The 22,810-nt window shown below is 39.3% G+C and overlaps 1 protein-coding gene across 7 annotated transcripts in view; it reads left to right on the forward strand.

Annotated features, from left to right (window-relative positions):
- The window catches only part of LOC126365762 (uncharacterized), a 1,228,930-nt gene that overhangs the window by 1,135,969 nt on the left and 70,151 nt on the right, over positions 1 to 22,810 (forward strand). For 5 of the 7 annotated variants that reach the window (XM_050008264.1, XM_050008265.1, XM_050008267.1 and 2 more), the window contains 2 exons: positions 9,693 to 9,843; positions 12,557 to 12,718. In XM_050008264.1, the coding sequence (XP_049864221.1) occupies positions 9,693 to 9,843; positions 12,557 to 12,718 (313 nt within the window). Of the gene's footprint in view, positions 1 to 9,692; positions 9,960 to 12,556; positions 12,719 to 17,781; positions 17,923 to 22,810 lie in introns of those variants that run through there. The other 2 variants (XM_050008263.1, XM_050008266.1) reach the window with 2 other exon arrangements.

The raw sequence follows: 22,810 nt of genomic DNA on the forward strand, positions 1-22,810 counted from the left end.
CATCCTTTCCTTTGGGAGGAGAAAAAGAAAATTTCAGGGGATCAATTTTGTTCTCATGAGCAGTTAGGGACAGAGCATGCCTGAGAAAGCCTTATACAACTGAGGTGCAACAGGTTCCCCAGAGGTTGCCTGCTAATGACTCTTCCACCTCAAAAGCCATGCATCTCATCAGTGCACAGTACACCTTGAGACTGAGTTTCTTTTTTTTTTAATAGAAGTTTATTTCCTCCACGCAGTCCAGCCAAGATCCCCCTTCCCTGAGACACACACTGTTCCACCACCATGCTGCACAGTGGTTGTTGAAGCAAGCCCAGAGCTTACAGTGACAGAGAACTGGTGGCACTTACCAGTCCCCAGTCTAATGCAAAAAGAACCAACCAATTTGCTGGAGGAGTTGTGTATTATTCAAATTTTGACTCTGTATTGTAGGATAGTTACAGTAAGACCATCCTTCTGTTGGGTATACACATGGTTCCTAGCTCAAGGGCCGTCCAAAACACTTGAACACTTCTTTCGATCACCAACAGAATTCAAAGCATGAGCTCCAGCGTTTTGTAACATTTAGGTAGTGCATGCTGTTGCACGCATAATGATGAAATTGCTGTCAGAAACTTTGTTTTTTATCTGTATATTGTCATGGTTGATTCAATACATGTCTAAACAGTAGTTTATTTTATCCTAAATGCAAAAAAAATATATTGGGTTACCAACTTAAGTGTTTGAAATGTGATGTAGCCAGACCATCCAGCTGTAGTATTAAAAAAAAAATTTGCCATTCCCAACACTATGACATATCACCAGAAAAAGAAACTTAGATGCTAAATCAGATGGGTAGATCTAATTTGGTTTCACATATCCACAGATATATATATCTGTGCGTGTGTGGGTGTGTTTTGGTGTGTGGGCGTGCGGGTGCGGGTGTGGGTGTGCGTGTGGGTGTGCGCATAATTATTCATCAATATGGACAAAAATGCATGCCTTATTAATGAAAAACACTCCAGTAGCTGTTTTGAACTTTATTGAGCCCATAAAAATAGGCATGTCAAGATTTAATAAAACATGCAATTCAATACATCAAAATTGTTACCACACATTATCTTTAATAGGATTTATGTCTTGACATATTTGAAAATTCCAAATTGCATGTTTTATTAATGAAAGGCTGCAAATAGTTTTTAAGTTTAGTAAAAGCAATAAAAATTTCGATTAGATGGGGCATCGATGTTAGTGTCCTCTAGTTTGCAAAAGTTGAACCACAGGGTAATTCTCGAGGCATTAATGTAGCTTGGGTATGTCATTGATTGCTTACAGAGCATGTTCACAAACACTAGATACAGCTATGAATTTACAGAGTAACTCGAAAGAAAGTATCAATAATGAGGCAGCATTTGTCCAACAAACTGGTGCTTCTAAGTGTGCGTTGCCCATTCGGCATCTTTTACTTGAAATTTTCCAGGTGGGCATGGATTTCTAAATCATCATATTTGTCCGTAAAATATTGCTTCATGATTGTGTGAAGGGTTACTAGATTGTTTTTGATACTTGTGACGCTCTTGTATGAGGTGAGCATGTGAAGGAGGATTTACTTCCTGTGTGTTTTTGTTTTTAATCTGTGTTTTAAAATTTCTTCCTATTTGCAGTAAATTTTGTTTATGACACTGTTTTGGTGTAAGTGTTGCATTATGCAAGATTTCTGAGTTTGTATGAGACCTGATGATAGAAAGGAAATGATACAAGTTGGACTTCATGAAATTACAGACTTCATCAATGGTCATAGTGTGATAACTGTTATTCCAGGCTCTATTTCACAATCTGCTAAACCCCTTTCCTAAGTTATTACCGTTCAGTGGTAGTTTAAAAAGCCTGACGGAACATAGACATGCATTTGTAATTTATCATAAACCTACATGTATTCACAACAATATTCTTGTTGCCTTATGTCATCCTGCTCAATATAAAAATCTGTTCTTTCATTTAACAATAAAAAGTCTTTTGTCTGTAGCATGATGTAAGCATTAAATTCTATCTCTACTTATATTGTACATAAGTAAGTCTTGTTTTTTATCTTCTTTTATACACAATATTTATATAATATCGTATTTATGGAAGTTTTCAGAACCAGGGACACAGTAAAGTTCTGAACAACAATTGGAGCAATTTTCATTAATTAAATGAACAGTTATGGAAACATCACACCCTCCAAACATGGAGAAACTAATGCTCCTAAATTTTAGGCAATGGTTTGAGGTTAGTGTGTGGGGATTGTCATTTCAGGGGTGACTGCAGAGAAACACGAGAAGGGCTTCCCAATGAGGTTCTCCCATGGATATGTAGGTCATCTTCTTCTTTTTCTTGTGCTTTTGTCCCACACTGGCACAGGGTCATTGTGGTTATTAATGAAATAGGCATTGTTACTATAAGGGGGCCTGGATGCTCTTTTTGTCACCACTATGTTGCCCCCAGAAAGAAGTATATGCACCCCAAATTTCTGCATGTACTTTTATGTGGGTGAAAGTGAGTGAAAGTTTTCTAATGTTTGTAAATTGTGTAACTGTTGGGGAACTTTGGTGCCTATCTGGTATTCACTCTGCCAAACAGATTCAGTCTGGGGCTGGTGTATCTTATCATCGTGGAAGTTGTGCGTTAACGTGTACGGCTATCTGGGCTGGTCATGAATATGTGGGTCATATGTACGAGAATGGAAGACGACAGAAGAAAGGCCTTTTGGGATGAGACTAATGCTGTGAAAATTAAATGGAGCAGTTGAGGGAGGAAAAATAAAGTGAAGTACGTGGAAAGGGGCAAAAAGGGAGTAATTTACATAGTTCTATTACCAATAAGCTGAAGGATAGATGTAACCTGTTACATGTTGTGTCAAATTTTAGAGAACTAAAAAGAAAGTTTGCAAACTTTCCAAACAATGGAAGCTCCACGTTTGAATATCAACAACTGTGAGAGGATAAATTGCTACTCACCGTAAGGATGACATGTTGAGTTGCAGACAGGCACAATGAAAAGATGGTTACGCATTAAGCTTTCAGCCAAAGCCTTCATCAGAAAAGCAAAACACATATGCGTTCACACAAGCAAGCACAAAATACACACATAACCACTCTCTCTGGTTGTTAAGCCATGCTAAGATTGAAATGCATTGAAAGGGGGCAAAAATCTGTAATGGAGTGAGGAAGAGGCAGGCTCAGGGAAAAGGAAACAGTGCTGCCTGTCAGAGCTTGCAGTGACTGGAGGTGGTAGACAAGGCTACAAGGTGCACCATAGGGAGGTGGTATGACTGGGAGGGAAGGGAGAAAAGGGGAGCAGAAAGGAGAGGAACAGAGAAGGGGAAAAGATTGACAGATGTATTCACAAAGAACAGTCTCAATGAGGGTGGGGATGTGTGTTGGGAGGAGGTGATAGAGCACAGGTGATACAAACTGTGGGATGGAGGGTGTGGGGATGGTAGCATACAGTGGGTTGAGTCTGGGATGATTTTGAGTGTGGAGAACATGATGTAAAGATAACTCCAATCTGTGAAGTTCAGGAAAGTTGGTGGTGAAGGGGAGGATTTAGATGGCGTAAGTTGTGGGCAACTATTGAAATTGGGCAACTTACATTCAGCTGCATGTTGTGCAAAGGGGTCATCCAATTTTCTCTTGCCCATACTTTCGCAATGGCCATTCACCCTGGTGGGTATCTGGTTGGTTGTCGCACTCATATAAAAAGCTGAACATTGATTAACGCTGGGCTGGTACACAAATGGCTGCTTTCAGAGGTGGCCAGGCCGCTGATTGGATGGGATAATCCTGTGACAGGACTAGAGTAGGGAGTGCTGGCTGGGTAGATTGGGCAGGTCTTGCAGCTGGGTTTTCCACAGGGATATGATCCCTTTGGCTTAGGGATGACTAGAATGTTGTTGAGTGTTGTGGGTGATGGAACACTACTTTAGGAAGGGTTGGAAGGATCTTCAGAATGATGTCTCAAACATGAGGGTATGGTGATAGCCAATCAAAGCTCTGACTAAGGATGTGATTCAGTTTTTCCTGTTTGAGGTGGTGTTGGGTGACGAGGGGACACTTCTTTATATCTGGTTCTTGGGGATGCTGGAAGGATTTGGGGTGTATGAGGATGTGGCATAGGAAATCTGTTTGTGGGCTAAGTTTGGGGATAATACCTGTCTGTCAAGACATTTCTGAAACCTTGAGCATACAGTGAAAGTGAGCCGCTGTCACTGCAGGTATGCCATCCACAGATCGATAGGCTGTGTGAGAGGGGTTTTTTGGATGGAAGGGATGACGGCTGTTGAAATGCGGGTACTGTTGGTGTTTGGTGGATTTAATGTGGCAGAGATGTAGATGTAGGCCTCAGACAGGAGGAGGTCAACATGCAGGAAGGTGGCACACTGTGTTGAGAAGGACCAATTGAAGTGGGTGGGAGAGAAGATTTTGAGGTTGTGAAGGAAGGAGGATAGTGTGTCCCAGCCCTGAGTACAGATCATGAAAATACTATCAGTGAACCTGATCCAGATCAGGGGTTTGAGTCTTTGGGAGGCTAGGAAGGTTTCCTTTAGCTGGTCCATAAAAAATTTGTTGTAGGAAGGTGTCTTGTGTGGGTGCCCATGGCTGTGCTGGGGATTTGTTTGTATACCTCCCCTTCAAAGAAATAGTAGTTTTGCATTAGGATAAAATAGTTGTTCATTAGGACAAAGGTGATAAGGTGTATGAGAAATGAAGCGATGGGTTTAGAGTCTGAAGGATGTTGGGAGAGGTGGTGTTCGATAGTAACAGGACCATGAACATAATTGATGTTGGTGCCTAGGAAAGTAACATCAACAGTAACAAGTAGGGATCCAACAGGTAAAGGGGTGGCGATGGTGGAGACTCTATGAAGGAAATGGAGACTAGATTTTTGGCAACTGGTTGGAGGTGTGGTCTGTGAGGTCCAGAATTCTTTCAGTGGGGGCACAGTAAACAGCTACAATGTTGCCTCCAGAATTGCTGGGTTTGTGGATTTTGGGAAGCATGTAGGAATTGTGTTTGTGTGTTGGGGGGATGTGGGGTGAGGAGGGAAATGTATGAGGGCAGAGGTTCTGAGAAGGGTGTAGGACCTTAAGCAAGGATTGGAGGTTATGTCAGACTTCTGGGCTGGTGTCATTATGACAGAGTTAATAGGTGAAGGCATCAGACAGTTTGTGGAGGCCTTCTACCAAGTCGTCTCTGCAGTTTGCCATGACAATGGTGGAACCATTGTGTGCATGTAGGATGATTAGGTCAGGATCTGATTTGCGGTTGTGTGCTACTGTCCTCTTTTCTGCTGAAAGGTTCTTAAGAAGGAACCTGGGGAAGGATGGTGAGGCCAAATAGGGAGTAAGGAATTCCTGGAAGGTGACCAGGTAATGGTTAGGTGAAAAGGGAGGGTGCGAGGATCACAGTTGTATGGTGGTATGGATTGGGAGAGGAGGGGTTCAGTATTAGAATCAGGTGGGCATTTGCTGGGGGATTGGTGGCAAAGAAGTGATTCAATTGCAGGACCGGGAGACAGATAGTAGGTCTTTGACAAGTCCAACATGGTTAAATTTGGCTGCAGGGCTGAAGGTGAAGCCTTTTGATAAGATGGAAGATTTTGTGGGGCTGAGGATTGGTAGAAAGGGTAACAACAGTGTTTCCAGCTCTGGTTGTAATGGAGAGCTGGAGGGGTGTGTTGGATGTTGTAGCAAGTTGAGAAGGTCATCTACGCAGTGTCTGGGTGGTATGATGGATTGACCAGAAGGAACACTGTGGGTAGGATAGGGCAGTAGGATTCAGCAGGCTGGATGACTTACGGAGGTGGTGTCTCATGTGCTTTTCCAGATCTGGATTGCAATGGATGCAATTTCAGAGATGTGATGGATATAGCGGGGATTGTACAGTAGCAGTATCTTGCGGAGGGAGCAGAGGTGGTTCTGGGACATATGTGCCATGGAGATGTGGATTTATAGTGCCAGGGTTTTGAGGGCAGGGACTGATAGAATTTGAAAAGGTGGTCATCATTGTAAAAGGAGGTATGGGATCCAGAGGAAAGAAATTTTATGGTTAGGCTTTTGGGGACTGAGGGGATTCCATAATTTTGGAAGCATTTAAGAAACAGGGTGTGGAACTGGGTTGTAGTCAGGGAAAGGTACATTTGCAAACTGGTGCAGAAAGATGTAGCAGAGGTGGATTGCGTCAGACAGAGCATTGGGGAATGGATAATGACGTGGGATGTGGGTAAATGAAGGTGTTAGGTGGTTGTGCAGTAGAGAAGGCCAACAGAAAAAGATATGTAGAATACATAACACACACACAGAAATAAGCACAAATACGTAAAAATACCCGAAAATATGTAAAGATATGACCAAACAAATGTGTAAAAACATTCAAAAACATGGCAAAAAGGACAGAGCAAGTGAGGTATGGGAGTGTGTGTGTGTGTGTGTGTGTGTGTGTGTGTGTGTGTGTGTGTGTTGGGGTAAAGGGGGGGAGAGAGAGAGAGTGGGGGTGGGGGGAGGCAGATTTGATAGGTTGAGGTTCACAATTCCATGTGGCACAGTTACGTGCAGAAAATAGATGCAAAAATACACAAGGATGGGGGAGGAAGTGTGAACACTAGAAATAATTAAAGCTGTCAGTGGGAATAATTTAGAGCATGAGAAACTGCACCAATAATCCACACAGTTACTTAGTGGCTATGTGACTGCATGGATTGTTGGTGCAGCTTCCCATGCCTTAAATTCTTTCCGCAAATAATTTTAATTATTTCTAGTGATCACATTTCCTCCATTAGCCTCATGTATTTCTGAGTCCATTTTCGACACAATTGTTCCATGCCATATTATGGACCTCGACATAACCAATCCCCCCCTCTCTCCCTAATCTTGTCACGATGTTCTCATACCACATTCTCTCCATCCTTTCTGCAACACTTTTGAACATCTTTAAATATTCGTTTGTGCATATTTTTGTGCGTTGGTGCACATTTTTGTGTGTCTGAACATATTTTTATGAGTCTTTTTCTATTAACCCCACAATCACATAACACCTTGATCTGCCAATTTCCCAGGTCAGTTCCCATTCCCAATTCCATCCTTGCCACAGTGCGCCAGTGTTCCACCTTTCAGCAGCAGTCCAAAATGTATCCCTTTACCTGGCCAAAACCCAGTCCCATGTCCTGTTCCTCAAATGCAGCCTAAACTGTGGAATCCTCTCCAGTGGCCTAATCATAAAAATTCATTTATCTGGATCCTACACCTTCTTTCACATTGATTACGTTTACCTTTTCAGATTCCATCAGTCCCTGTCCCTCACAAACGTAGTACTATAAAAAAACATCTCCATGGCACATACATTCTAGAACTACTTCTGCTCTCTCTGCAAGATACTGCTATCGTGTGGTCCTTACTACATCTATCACATCTCTGAAACTGAATCACGTACACTCCAGCACCTGGAAAAGTACTCGAGGCACCACCTTCTTAAGTTAACCAGTCTGCTGACATCCTACTACCATCTTGGGGGCCCCTATTCTAACCAAAGTGTTACTCCTCATCAAAGTCTTATAGCAGACAGACCCTGCCTAGCTGACCTTTTCAACTTGACACATCCCCCAACACTTGCTGCCAGTGTCCACTAAATCCAGAACAAAATGATCCCAGAACACTGTTGTTCACCTTTTCACTAATATCCTCAGTCCCACAGAAGTTTCAGTCCTTCCAAACGCCTTACCTTCACATCTACTCCCATATTTAATGATGCTGGACTTGTCAAAAACGCACTCTGCTTGTGCTGATCCCTGCAATGGAAACATTTCTTTGCTACCAATCCCTCCAATCAGAGCTAGCCTAATCCCAACATTGAACCCTGCCTTTTCCAGTTCATACCACCCCCCCCCCCCCCCCCCGACCCCTGCCACCTACTTCCACATAACCACAACTTTGTCACCTTACAGTTATTTTTCACTTCCAACTTGGAACAGCCCTGACCTAATCATTCTACCTGTCCAATCTCTGCTTAAAGTCTTCCCAGAACCCCTTCCCTAAATCCATTTTCCTTCTCACTCCTATCACACCTCACACACACTCACCTTTTCCATGCTCCCCAAAATATACAAACCCATCAATCCTGGAGGCCCCATCGTAGCTGCAAGTGCTTATTGTGCTACCACTGAAAGAATTTCTGAACCCGTTGACCAGTGCCTCCAATTTACTGCCCCATGTCAGCTATGCCAGCCACTTTCTTTGCTGACTTACCACCCTCCCCAACCATTTACCTCCAGGATCCCCACTTGTCACTGTTGATGCCACTTCTATATGCACCAGCATCCATCATGCTCATGGTCTTATCACTATAAAGCACTACTTCATCCAGTGTCCTTCAGACAGGTGAGTTTAGAACTCACCACAACATTGTTAATACATCTTATTAAAATTATGCTAACACACAACTAGTTCTCCTCTGAAAGGAAGGTATACAAACAAATCCCCAGCACAGCCATGAGCACCTACATGGCATCTTTCTATGCCAACCTGTTCAGAGCCATCTGGAAGAAAACTTCCTAGCCTTCAAAAACCTCACCCCCTGATCTGATTGAGGTTCACTGATAATACCTTCATGATTTGGACTGAGTTCCAGGACACCCTGTCCTCATTCTTTCACTACCTCAACATGTTCTCTCCCATACACATCAGTTGGTCTTTCTCATGACAGTGTTCCACATTCTTGGACATTGACATTCTCCTCTCTGAGGCCTGCATCCACACACATGTCCACATTAAAGCCAGAAGCCACTGTCAGTACTTGCATTTTGACAGTTGCCATCACTTCCATTCCAAAGCATTCCTCCCATACAGCCTACCCACCTGGGGATGGTGTACATACAGTGATGTTTGCTCTCTTGCCCTCTATGCTGAATGTCTCACAAATGTCTTCACAGACACGCACTATCCTCCAAACCTAGTCCACAAACAAATTTCCCAAGCCATATCCCCGCACACTCCCAATCCTTCCACCAGCCCCAAGAACCAGCTACAATGGAGCACGCCCTGGCCACACACTACCAACCTAGACGGTAAACACTGAACCACATCCTACAAGCAAGCCCTGAAACGAAGGTCAACCTAACCAAGATGCTTCTTTGCCCTCCTAAACAGGTGTTCTGTCACCCACCCAGGCTCCACAACATCCTAGTTCATCCCTATGCCACTCCCCGTCCCGACCCCTTGACACAGAGATCATATCAGTCTAGAAGACCCAGGTGCAAGACCTGCCCAATCCATTCACCCAGCAGTTCCTATCCCTGTCCTATCACAGGCTTACCCTGTCCCATCAGAAGTATGAAAGACTGTATGTTTAGTCGCATTATGTATGTAATAAATGCAATATTCAGTGATGGTGTAGTGAAGTATTTTATTGCTGTGTGTTTTTCAAATAAATGTTTGTCACAGTAATATTGACATAAGGAACATGTATTTGGAAAATGAAGAAACAAAAAGAACTGCTGAAGAAAATTATCATTTTCATTTGGTAGAGACTGTAAAATAATTGCATTCTCTCTCTCTCTCTCTCTCTCTCTCTCTCTCTCTCTCTCTCTCTCTGTGTGTGTGTGTGTGTGTGTGTGTGTGTGTGTGTGTGTGTGTGTGTGTAACTACTTAATTACTAATTAATGAATTATTCCATATGTCACAGGCTCTTGCCCGGAGGCGTGGATCTGCTCCTGTAGCATTACTATTGGGACGTGCAGAAGATCCACAGTCTGCAGGATTAGCACTCAGGGGAGGAGGAGAGAGATTCCTCCGACGGGGCTCTGTGCCCGTTGATGTCAACATCAACAGACAAAGTAGGAGATGCTCACATTTTAGTAAATTCTTTACAAAGAATGTGCACTCTGAGAGAGTTGAGTTTCGTGTGTGAAGTGGCTCTGTGCTCCCTGCCACCTTTTGTTGTTTAAGGAGGGTAAGAAAAGGACATAATTTCTTGATAGTATGTGGAAATTTTGATCTTTTAAGTTCTTATCAATTCTATATTGTATTAAGTGATGTTTACAACTTTATATCTTTTTAAAGCATATTTATTCCCCACATTTCTTAAAATATATGTACTACAATATAGAATATCTGAATTCAGTCTTATGAAAAACCACATAAACAGATTAAAAGAAATTACATGTTTTATGACTCTACCAGTGTTTAGAAGTGTGTGTTTCATTTTGCCATGGTTAGGTCTCCTCGTCTCTTTAATTAAGCAGTCTCTAAGAAAGATGTTACTGTCTTGGTAGCCACTTAATGTACTTGATGCAACAAGTCATGCAGAATAAAATTATTGTAATTTCCAGTTACTAAATAAATAAGGTAGTTGAAACAGGCTGGTGACACACATAAACCAAGTTATTCACCAGTTGTAATGTCTTACATTACTGTAGTAAATCTATTTTACATGGCATATATTTGTGGAAGAACAGGGTGTTAAATATCTTTAGACAAACAAATATTATTTACTTGCTTATGGCTCCAAAATTTTCACTCTCTGTGTACCATTAAGTATCTGTTCAGGTACACTTTATAGACAATTCATAAGATAGTACATTGTAAACTGTAAAAAGGTCAATAGTATATTAAGGTGGCAGGGGGCATTTTTATTATGCTACAACTCTTAAATGTGAAATTATCAGAAAATTTATATATATGTATGTCTCATCTAGAACCAAGAATGTGTTATGTTGTCTAGTAAGAAATATGTTCTGTAAATTAATTTTTAATTAATGGTTCCATCAGGAAGGTAGATATAGGAGGCAAACATAACCGTATAAGTAACAGCAACCAATATCATTAGATTTCCTCTCCTTCTTATGTACGGACCATGGCTGCACAGTGAAACACTTCAGCTGGGACCAAAAATATAGTTTGTCATACGAAGAAGAAACAGTTGCTTCACAGCTGAATGTGAGAAATATTATGAACTCTTTTGGTTTTGAATGTATTTGGGAGTTACGTGACTGATGGGGATAAATGTATGCAGTATTTAGTCATTTCTTTCAGAACTCTGTTTTATATTTTGCAACCATGAAAGAGGAAAGGAATATTAAAAAAATGAGCTCAGTTTCTTCTGTTGTTAATCATAAGGAGGCTTCTGATGTTTTGCTATAAAAGTTAAGTCTAAAAAGCAACCTAGGAAAGAAAAAAATATAGAAAGAAATTTGCATAGTGGATGCATGATCCTGGTGGAAAGAATAATAATAAGGAAAACATTGGCCATATTAACTTAGACTGAAATGGACAGAGTTTTATCACAAAACCTTTCTGCAGCTGTTTTCCGAAGATGGATATTAATTTCAGAATAGCAACAGTAAATACGTAAAATGCTTCTCGATTAAGATTTCTATTAGCATCTGGGAACAAGGCTGCTGTTTATGTAAACATACATGTTCTGTGCTATTTTTACTAACTTGGTTTGTTTAAGAATGAGTAGCTTTCATGATTTGATCAGACAATAACTTTAAATAACAGTTTTCATCTGCTTTCTTTTCTTAATATATTTAACTGCTGTGCAATAGCATTTTTGTAGTTTGGACTGCTTTGTTCTTACTCTGTGTGTGTGTGTGTGTGTGTGTGTGTGTGTGTGTGTGTGTGTGTGTGTGTGTGTGTGTGTGTCAGTGCTTGCGTCCACACACACATTTTGCTCAAGGTCATACCAGTATGAAAGTAGTTTGTTAGATTTCACTTATAATGCAAAAGTTTATCTTACAATATGTAATGTTTACATATCACTATTTAAAAGTTTATGTATTTCATTCAAATAATCAGATGTCGACAGCATTCAGTTGTAAGGTTATTTGTAAGAGCTTGTAGTAGCTGAAAATGGATGGCCTTAAATGTACAAATCATGGTTAAGTTATTGTCCTTAGTGAAATTCAAAATTTTTTGCTCACTGCATTTTATGAGAATAAAAGTGGAATAATAATGTGCATAAAATGAATACCATTTTTCTCAGTTTTTTTCAATAAATCACTAGTAAAATTAATAAACAACTCAGTGAATTATTTTATGTCAGCAGTATGCAACTGTATGTAAAGCTATTGTACTAATATAAATTAGAAGACATGTAACATACATGAAAAGGTTCATTAAAATAAACATATTTGAAAATTTGTAATTGCAACAGATCATTATTTGTATGACTCAAACATCACAGAGTTTTTACAAAGGGAAAGACTATTGTGGGGCACAAATTACAAACTTTAAAATGTTAATTTTTTAAAGCATGTTTATCTGTGTGAATTCTGCAAGAGTTTTTAGTTGCAAATTTCATTTCTTACTTAAGGGTACTGCTCATAAGTAGCATATATAGTGCAAATTGAGTATTGTTAATATAATATATGTTGCCAGGAATACACTGTAAATAAAGTGCAGTACTGCTCCAGAACAGCCTTCACCTTGTATATTATTTTTAAGTTTGCATCCAGTTTATGCATTTTATTTTCCATTTGTAATATGCTCATCGTATGGCATTTAGTTAGGGAGGGTCACTAATACCCTTGCTTTTTGCTAACACAGGTGTTTTGAGACCACTGGGCTTTAAAGAGAACTGTGCGCCCCCCCACTGCATGCCGAGGCGATCTTCGCTTCCGTATGACTTAGTTCGTCACACCAACACAACCACCACCACCACTACCATCACCACCACCACCTTGCCTGCCCCCTTAACCATACCCACAGGTAAAGTAACTGGCATCGCTGTTGCTGCAGCTGCTGCTGTTCACTGTGTGCTTGATTTTAGAAGAAATGATCTTATTTGTAGTGGGTCACTGTTACTGTTCATTTATGGCTTGCCAAATCCGTATTCTGGTTTCTGCATGTGCTTGAAATTGTTTTCTGCTTGCAGAAAGTGTGTAAGAAATTACATTGTTATTTGACTGTATAGCATGCTGTGGTTTGTTCCTGCGAAGTGCTTGTACTTGAAGCTTGTAAGATAAGCACAACATACAGTGAATGAGGAATGATAAATATGTTTTTACTGGTGCCTTTCCACTTGTACTGAAAGCTGATTTGAAAACAGACCCCAATTTTATGTTACATGTTTGAGGATACTTCTTGATATTTGAGCATGTCTTGGGTCTCATACGGTAGATTTAATGTTATTGGAGCTTCCTTACTACACAATGAAATTCAAGGGTATATGGTAGGAAGGACAAAATAAAAAAAAAATAAGTGTAACCAGAAGCAGGTACATGAATGGAGAGAATGTTAAAACTAGATGTAACAAGTGTGCATATGTATCTCTGTTAATTTCAGTTGTGCCATTCCATTCATATAATTTTGTCTGCTTTGTATTGGGCAGATAGAATTCAGCATGTAAATAAAAAAATGTGGGCTGCTGCATCATAAACTAATAATTGTCGTGCATGAAATTTAGTCTGCTACAAAAATTGAATACTGTAGATGAGCCTTCTTCCTATCTCATATAAATCTTTCTATCTTAAATTTATTAATATGTAACAATATGCATGGAGATGGAATTCTGGAAAAATGAAATGAGGAATGTGGTAGCAAAAGAGAAAGTATATGAGTTCTTAAGGAACTGATGACTTCCATGTTGAATATGCAATCTGAATAAATGACATTAAAACTGTGAAGATGCGGGGCTTGATGAATGTGATTATGGATTTTAAATGCATTGTGTTAGGGACCTTATATAGAACAATCTGCAACATTTATGTTGTTAATTGGTAGAACATTTATTCAGGTAAATAATTAAGAGAGTGGCAGTTTACTCCAAGAAGAAACACATAATTTAATAAGAGATACATTTTAAAGATGCTGTTCAGGTTACAAATATTAAAATATAATAGCATTGTGACAGTGTTGCTGAATACTTTTCTCTTATCTTATAGTGATGCAGCTCATAGGGCAAGTATTCTCCATCCTGTCTTTGGAGACAGAGAAGATAAGACCTTTACTCACAAACACTCCTTATTCTTATATTTTTCCACCTCCACCTCTCTCAACAGTACCAGTTCTGTCCATAACATTGTTTCATCATATGCATATTTACAAATACTCCATCAGTAAATTTTGAACAATGAGCTGAGTAAGTCACACCCATACTGTGTGAAGGAAGCACTAAGTGGTGGGTAGGTATTTACAAGTTCAACATCGTAGCTCAGTTTTCACGCTTAGTTTCTTCCTCATGGAAAACAGATGTGTAGGACCCCTCTCACCCCACACCCCATCCCATAGAGTGTGTGTGTGTGTGTGTGTGGGGGGGGGGGGGGGGGTATATTTTCGAGTACTTTGGTCCAATAGAGGTTAGAAATTAATGGAGTGGATACTAGACAACTATTGATATCAGACAACTGCAAACTTTATAATACTCTGCCAGCGAGTTTTATGGAACATTCCAACAATAAATCAGAAATTACAGTTACTGGTTCCTCATCTTTTACATGTTTTTATATACAAATGTGCGCACTGTTTGTAGGGTGATATTCAGTGCCAGTAATCTTCTTTAGCTCCATTTCTTCCTGTGATGAGTGACACAGTCTGACACAGTACTGATCGTGTATGTCAGATATGTAGTAGGAGTGGATCATACTAGCTTTGTTTATATGGTCTCTGCCTCCTTCCTGTGAAACGGAAATCCTTCGCATATTTTCTTTACTACTCAATTGAGTGTATTCAATCAGCTTCATACTGGTTTGCTTTGTTACTGTAAACTATTTTACAGACAAGATCAAATCTTCATCTCTGTAGCTGGAATCTATTGTGCCCTTTTCAACATCAAACAAATGTTTTTGTGTGCTGTTGTGTAGTTATTAGCAGTTTTCATGTGATATTTTCCTATACAGAATGTCTTTTTTTACAATTGACTTCTGAGAGTTGTCTGTTTTGTGTAAATATCAGTTATATAACCCATGCTCAAGAGTGATCAGATTAGTTTGTTGTAGTATATGTTGATTGCTTCAAAGTGATAATTTATGAAAATGTATTGCAGTCATCTACCAGTCAAAAATGTTTAATTATAGTTTATATCCCATATAAAAGTAAAACTTCCATATTATTAGTTAACAATGAAAAAAATCATGATTAATTTTTCGGAAGTGATTACACAAATATTCTTGCAATATCTTCACTCCGATAATTTCATGCTTGCAGCAATTGAAGCATCATGACAAGAGTAAAGTGTCTAAAGCCACAGGATTTAAACATGGAAGTTTTTTACTCTCCAGGGAAGTCAATACATTGAAGCTAGTATTATGTTGTAAAATTTGCTTTCATATTGTGGAAGTGTTCACCTGCAGTCGCTCTTCCTAATGTTCTGGACATCCAGAGTTGCAAACTCATGATAAACAGTAGTGAAAGAATGTGTTAATTCTCTGAAATTGGTATAAAACATTGAGGTAATTCTATTGGATCCCAGTGGTTTTACTTTTTAATGAATCTGGCAGATGGTTCTCTGTGGAATGCACATTGAGTCACTATCAGACTTCCTTCTATTGAAGTGCTTAGCTATTGCAAATAATGGCAAGTAAAAATTACCTCTCTACCTCTCCTTCTGTATACAGTGTGAAAGGTATACTAATAAGTCTACATCCTTCTTATTGTACCAGAAAATTTAGCTGTAACAGACCTACAATAATACATTAGAGCTGCATGTAATAATCTTGAATAATTTGTCACTATTTAGCGATAACCTTCCTCAGCAGTACTACTATGACACAAAGATCTGAGCTAACTGTAAGGAAAACAGCAAAGAAGATTATCAGAATAAAGATGTGAAATTAAGGAAATGACTACAAATTGTTTGATCCCAAAATTTGGAATATTCATACAGTGCTTACTTTGTTCTGTATGTTTATATGTAATTCCATTTCTGTTGAGTTACTGCTCCGAATAGTTACTCCCTATCTGTATTGCTTATTCATACTCCCTATAACTTTAAATTCCTTTCACTTCCTTTTGGTACTGGAACCACGACGACTTATTTTATTTAGAATCAGTATTTCACCTAATTTCAGAATAATTTATGCCGTCACAAATTTTTTATATCCATCATAGTAACAGTTTGTGAGTAATAACAGTTATCAGTACCTTTTCTATAGTTTCCACGCTCATGTACATATTTCACAAGTAAATGTATTTAAGTTGCTTGTTATGGGAGACATTTTCAGACTAAGTTGCAACTAGAAGATGTACATAACATGTCCGTGTAAATCTTCTTTCTATTTACTAGTTCCATTTTTTTTATACTGCAAGTTTTTACTCCAGCCACTGTATTGAAAAAGTACTACCACATCTTAACAAATCATTATTAGATATTTCTTGCTTCATTGTTCTTAAAAATGGCTACATGATTAAGAGAATTCTTCATTTTACCTCGTATTTGCCATGCTGTATTCCCCTCTAACATCTTTTGTAAATGTAGATGATACTTTTGTCCATTAAACTGATGTTATATCACTACTCAACAACAAATGTAGGAAGCACTATAGTGTAGGAAGTCACATGGAAAAGAACGGCCACCTGTCGCACTTAAGTGTCCTTTTGTTCTTCATAGACACAAAAACACACACACACACACACACACGCACACACACACACACACAGAGAGAGAGAGAGAGAGAGAGAGAGAGAGAGAGAGAACAGCACTGAGTCTTAGCTGATATCTGCAGTCAGTGGGTCTTTCTAAAATTGCATTTGCTAGTCTCCCAGTGTTAATTTAAACATAAATAAATAAGAAATATTTGGGTAATACCTACTATTCTCTACTTCAGGACTGGTACATTGCCGCCACTGTAAAAATTCTTTAGAACACCCTTATTGTATGTTAATTAGCAGTAGTCATGCTTCCTCACAACAAGCCTTCATAATCATGCATGTTTATTATTACTTTAAAAATGTTTGTAGCATGCTGGGAAAAGGAATGAATTGACACAGATAAACATGACATCAGGTTTAAATATTGTATGTAATGAAGTTAGTCATGTATGGGGCTGAAGTTGCTCGTCAACAACACAAATATTTGCATATTTCATATTTACAATTTTGTAACCACAATATCCTAAGAGGTGAAGGCAGTCCATCACTATTTTTCTTAAGAAAGTTATAGTGAAATATTGAGCAGTCTATCAGTCAGCCAGAATGAGGATTTTTAGTTCAAATTAGACACAAAGACAAGAGGATACTCACAAAGAGGGACAGGGTTGGGAATAGGGAGGAGAAGATGGAGGAGAATATGAGTGAAAAACAGGTGTGAAGTGAATGGTAGATGCTGTGAAGCATTTGGTTCCTAGTTAGTGAACACACCTTATAATTAAAGAAAGTACCACTTTCCTAGATTTCAGAATAAATAGTAACTTTGGATCAAAGAGACAAAAAGAATATTGATGACATATTTATAAATACATTGTCAATTTGTACAGCTATATCATGGCTGAATATTTAATTTCTATGCAAATATTGAAATCACAAGTTTAAATGTATGTGTGGAAGTAAAATATCAGATACAAGCCATATTGTGTCATAAATCAAACATGAAACTTGGATTCTTCTAACCTACTACTCTGTATTCCCAAAAATTATGTGTGGGTGAATTAGATGTATTTATTTCATGAACAAATATTTTGCAGAAAATTATCATTGTGAATAATTTATTTTTATGTGAAAAAGAGAAAAGAGTCAAAATTTTTATACATTCTTGTTAGTAATTGTGTTAGTAATTATAGCTTCATCACATACTGAGTTGCTACAGATTTTTTGTTTTTCTGTTTTTTGTTTTACAGATGATCAAAATGTATGACTCTAAACAAAAACTGAGAATAATTGTGTTATATGATGGTGCATGTCATTAATCTGTATTCATGTTGGCTGTGAAGTAACACTGGTAACACTGTATTGTGAATAAAACAAATTGTCTTTTCTTACTCAGTGTTATCACTTCCATGACTAAATGTGACAATATAGAGCTGAATCTTGCTATGGTATCATTATAACAATTTGAATGAGAAACTCTAGCTGTCAAGAACAGAGATTAAGTTGTGTGTGTGTGTGTGTGTGTGTGTGTGTGTGTGTGTGTGTGTGTGTGTGTGTGAAAAAGGGGGGGGGGGGGGGGTTAGTGCCACTTATCGAATAGAAGAGGCACTAATCAGCAGCCCTGAATGAAGAAAAGGACACTCCCTCTCTATACTGGCACTGCAGCAGTATTGGGTGTGCGTGCCATCTTTGATGGGGTGAGTTCAAGAGATAATGGAAGATCCATAGTGAGGAGATCTCAGGAGTGTGTTAGGAAAGATTGTGTTGCCATGGAATGTAGAAGGTATAAGCATGCAGTTCTAAAGCAAGAAGGTAGGGGACAAAATAAGGCACCCTTACAAGTAAGACTGAGAAACTATGAAGGGGGAGGTGGAGGACCTGGAGATTTTATATGTACACAGGAAGCAAGGAAAAGGTGAGTGACAGTGGAGCACAAAAAATATGTGGATAGGAGACTAAAGGGAAATAGAGGTGTGTATTTGTCACAGTACAGATGAAACTCAGATCTACAAAAACAGAAAATGAAGCTGCTTGTGAGATTGATTGACAGGGCTCAGTATCAAGGGTGGGCACAAACTTTTATTTGGATCTCTCTATTGATCACCAGACTCACCCCCAATGAAACAGAAAACTTAAAAGAAAACCACAGTTTTGCTACTGTGTAAATTCCTCAATCAAAAAGTTATCATTGGGAGAGACTTAAATCATTCAACAGAAAATAAGGATAATCACAGTTATGTAAGTCTTTGCTGCAAAATAATGTTAAATGCTTTCTCTGAAAATTACGAAGAGAAAATAGTTTGAAAGCTGATTTATGATTGAATCCTAGATTCTAATGACAACCAAAAGATCTAATCTCTTTGATGTTGTCCATATTAAAACTGGCATCAGTGATAATGAGGGTGATGTAGCAACAATGTATACTCAAGTATGAGAGCTGTTTAAAAATATCTGACTTTTATTTATAAAAAAAAGTCTTTATTAAGACACTAGTCACCTTCAGAGTAGTCCCCTTCAGCTTCTACACACTTTTCCCAACACTGCTGGAAAGCCTCTTTTCATGTGGTGCACAGCTGCTCTGTTGATTCTGCATAATGTCTTCCCTGTTCTGTTATCGGGTCCCTTTCATAGTCTTCTTCAGTTTAGGCAAGCAGGCGCTAGTTCAGAGGAATAGGGAGGCTGACAAATCACAGCTCTTTGTGTCTGGACAAAGAACTCTTTAATTAACTCAGAACAATGAGTGTGTGCATTATTGTGGTGAAGGTTCCAACTGTTCTCAGCAGACAAGTCTGGATGTTTGCATCCCAAGGCTTTATGAAGGTAACGAGAACCTCTTTGTAATGTTCCTTATTGATACTTGCACTTTCTGTTGTGTACTTGGAATGAATCACACCATTGGAATTGATAAAGACTGTCAGCATGACTTTTACATTGCCACGGACCTGCTTCACATTTTTTGACTCTCGGGTATGATAAAAGTTTCCATTATGATGACTGGAACTTTGTTTTTAAGTTGTACCCATAAACCCAGGGGTCATCATCAGTGATAATAGAAAGTTGGGATTATTGTTAACAGTATCCAGCGTATCCTGTGTGATCTCTAAATGAAGTTGCTGCTGCTCACTTGTTAGCAACTCAGCACAGATTTTGCTAGGATCCTCCTGAGACCCAAATATTCTGTTGATATGTAATGAATTTATTCTGTACGAATTTCAGCTTCATCTGGAAATTCTCCAATTGTGATTCATCTATCCTGTATCACCAGTGTTCTTACTTGATCAATGACAATGTTATATGTGAATGTTTAGGCCTACCTTAATGTGCTTCATTCTTCACTGATGAGTAGTCATCTTTGAGGCAGTTGTACTATCCCTTTATCTGTGTGGTAGCCACTGCTTCATTTCCAAACATTTGTCAAATCTTGATGATTGTTTCAATTTGAGAATGGTCAAGCTTACTAAGAAAATTTGATGCAATTAGATTGCTCCACTTTTTCTGTCATTTTTGCACACACAAACAACAATCTGACGGCTGCCACTTACATGTGTTCATTTTTCAGTGGCTAGCGAGTGACTGATTGTTTCCACAGTCATGAAAAAATCAGGCATGTGCACTACAAATGTCCGCAAACACAGATAGTGCATGCACCCTGATACCATAGTTTGTTTCAACAATAAAAAAATAAGGTTGGATACTTTTTGAACAGACCTCATGCAAAGGGCAGCCAAAACAAGCATGATGTTCAATAAGCTAGATAAAGAGGCAGTTGTGTCATACATGAAAGAGGCACTTTAAGTATTTACCTCTGGGCAGGAGCATGGGGGAATACTTGGCTCAGGTTTAGAAGAATAGTTAACCATACACTTCATAGATATGTGCCTAATAAAACAGTGCACTATGTGAGCGACCCTCCATGGTGTATGTACATTGTAAAAAATCTTCTAACAAAACTGTAACTTCTGCATAATTGATATAAAGCTCAGCTTAGAGCTGTAGAGAGATGGTGACTGAAATGCATTTGGTTCTCATGTAAGTAATGTGTGTGAAGCTTAAAATGACTTTCCATAGCACAATCTTGTGGAATGATCTCTCATAAAACCCAAAGAAATACTTGTCACATGTCAGTGGTCAAAGTAAGTATACACACACACACACACACACACACACACACACACACACACACGTGGATGATACAGGAACTGAAACTGTGGGTAGTAAAGTAAAGGCAGAAAAAATATGAACTTCATTTTCAAAGTTCCTTTCCTAAGAAAGGTATTGAAGTGCTGCACTAATTTACTTCTTGCACCCCTGCAAAAGTGAGTGGCTTAACATCAGTGCCAATTGTGTTGAGAAAAATCTAAAATCACTTGTACTATAACTGGGCTCCAGTCTCGATAGTGTTGCTGTCATGCTTTTTATGGAATTTCCAGCCAAGGTAGATTCAATTTTAAGCATAATATACCATGAATCCCTTGAACAAAACACAGGTTGCACCTCTCTACAGATAGTAGAAAAAAAACTATCAAAAAAAGTATCCTAAAAAAACTATTGTCTAGTTTCATTAATGCTCATCTGTTCTAAAATCCCACAGTATAATCTGAGCTGACACATATTCGAGTATCTTAAATGGAATGACCTCCTGTATTCCCATCATCATTGGTCCACAAACTCTTATCATGCAAAACCCACCTTGGCCTTTTCTCATGTGGCATCCTGAAAGCCACGGTTGAAAGCAACCAAGTGGATACAGTATTTCTTCACTTCTGAAAAACATTTGACTTGGTTCTCACACCTATCCTTATTATCAACATTACAACTGTATAGGGTATCAAACCAAATTTGTGACTGGATTGAGGATTTCTTGTTAGGATGAACACAGGATGTTATTTTGGATCAAGACTCACTGACAGAAGTAGAAGTTAACTTCAGGCTAGTGAAATGGGGTGGTAGTCAATGCTGGATGCCATTGAAGATGCAAAAATCTGTGAACTCCCACAACATGGATTGCTGTTGAGAACCTTGTTGTTAATGTTGTTTATGAATGACATGGCAGACAATATCAACTATTAATTCAGTCTTTTTTTTGCAGAAGGTGCAGCTACCACTGTCTAAAAAAAGAGCTGCACAAACATTCTATTAGACTTTGACAGAGGTTAAAAGAGGTGCAAGTATTGTATTTTATCCACACTATGCGTTACAAACTGCAAACTGCCACTCTTACCACAAATGTAATTGTATGAGTCAACAGTGGCTTGACAATAAGCCTGGGAGCTGAACCACAGAAGAGGGAACCAAACTCGATGTGAGTCAATCCACCAGGGAAATGAGAGTCTGAGTGCTGCTCATGAAATAAGCACCGAAGAAACACGAATGCAATCATTGAGTACAACTGGCACTAGCATTCAGAAACAGACCACAGTGTGAAGTAAAGACCAGGTCCGAGGTAGTTAATATCAATGTAAGAACTGCTGGGCCAGATCTATTGTTGCTGATTCATGGGCTCTGTCCATGTTACACTTTGCATACACATTCTGTGATGGTGTTCTGTCCTGTTATGCAATGATGTCCATGCTAGTTCATCTGTATCCAACTCAATGTCTACTGACAGAGATACTAAATCCTCCTCTTCTGTAAAGACTCCGTATGGCTGAAAATGGTCTGGTTTATATGCGAGATTCCCTGACAGTGGATCGGCCACAGGAGGAGACAATGCTGATGCAGCTAGCTGTGCTGGAGGGGCACATGATTATAGAGACTGGGGTGATAGTTGTCCATTGGTGTCAGCAAGGGCGAAGACTCTACCAGTGCTGAACGAGAGGAGGAGGCCGATGGGAGAGATTCTGTCGGTTCCTTGTAAGTGGTCATGGGAGCTATCCCTGCCACTTCCCGGTCTACATTCGAAGGCAGGATGGCGGAAGGTGCGGAGGCAGTGGCCTTGATGGCACATGTAGCAGCAATTAGGGGTCCTCACCAGACTGACACTGAGGCCAACCCTGTCACTCAGCCGGGGTCCCGCAGGTTGTGGGCACAGTTGGTTGCAATGGTGTGTCAGCTGTTCCTCACCAATGTTCTACACAAACAGATGTTGACTTTTGTGGCCCACCTCTACATGCGGCAATCACCCTTGCCATTGGCAGAAAGACAGGGCTCAAACAGTGGGCCCGTGAGGAAAACAAGTGGCCCATGACAGTCTGGGGAATGTGAGTCGAAGTGAAACAAATCTAACAGATCCTCTGGCTGTGCAGATGAAAATGCTCTGCTGAACTGCACCTGTTAACC

The sequence above is a fragment of the Schistocerca gregaria genome, chromosome 4, assembly GCF_023897955.1.
Source record: "Schistocerca gregaria isolate iqSchGreg1 chromosome 4, iqSchGreg1.2, whole genome shotgun sequence".
Classification (NCBI taxonomy): domain Eukaryota; kingdom Metazoa; phylum Arthropoda; class Insecta; order Orthoptera; family Acrididae; genus Schistocerca; species Schistocerca gregaria.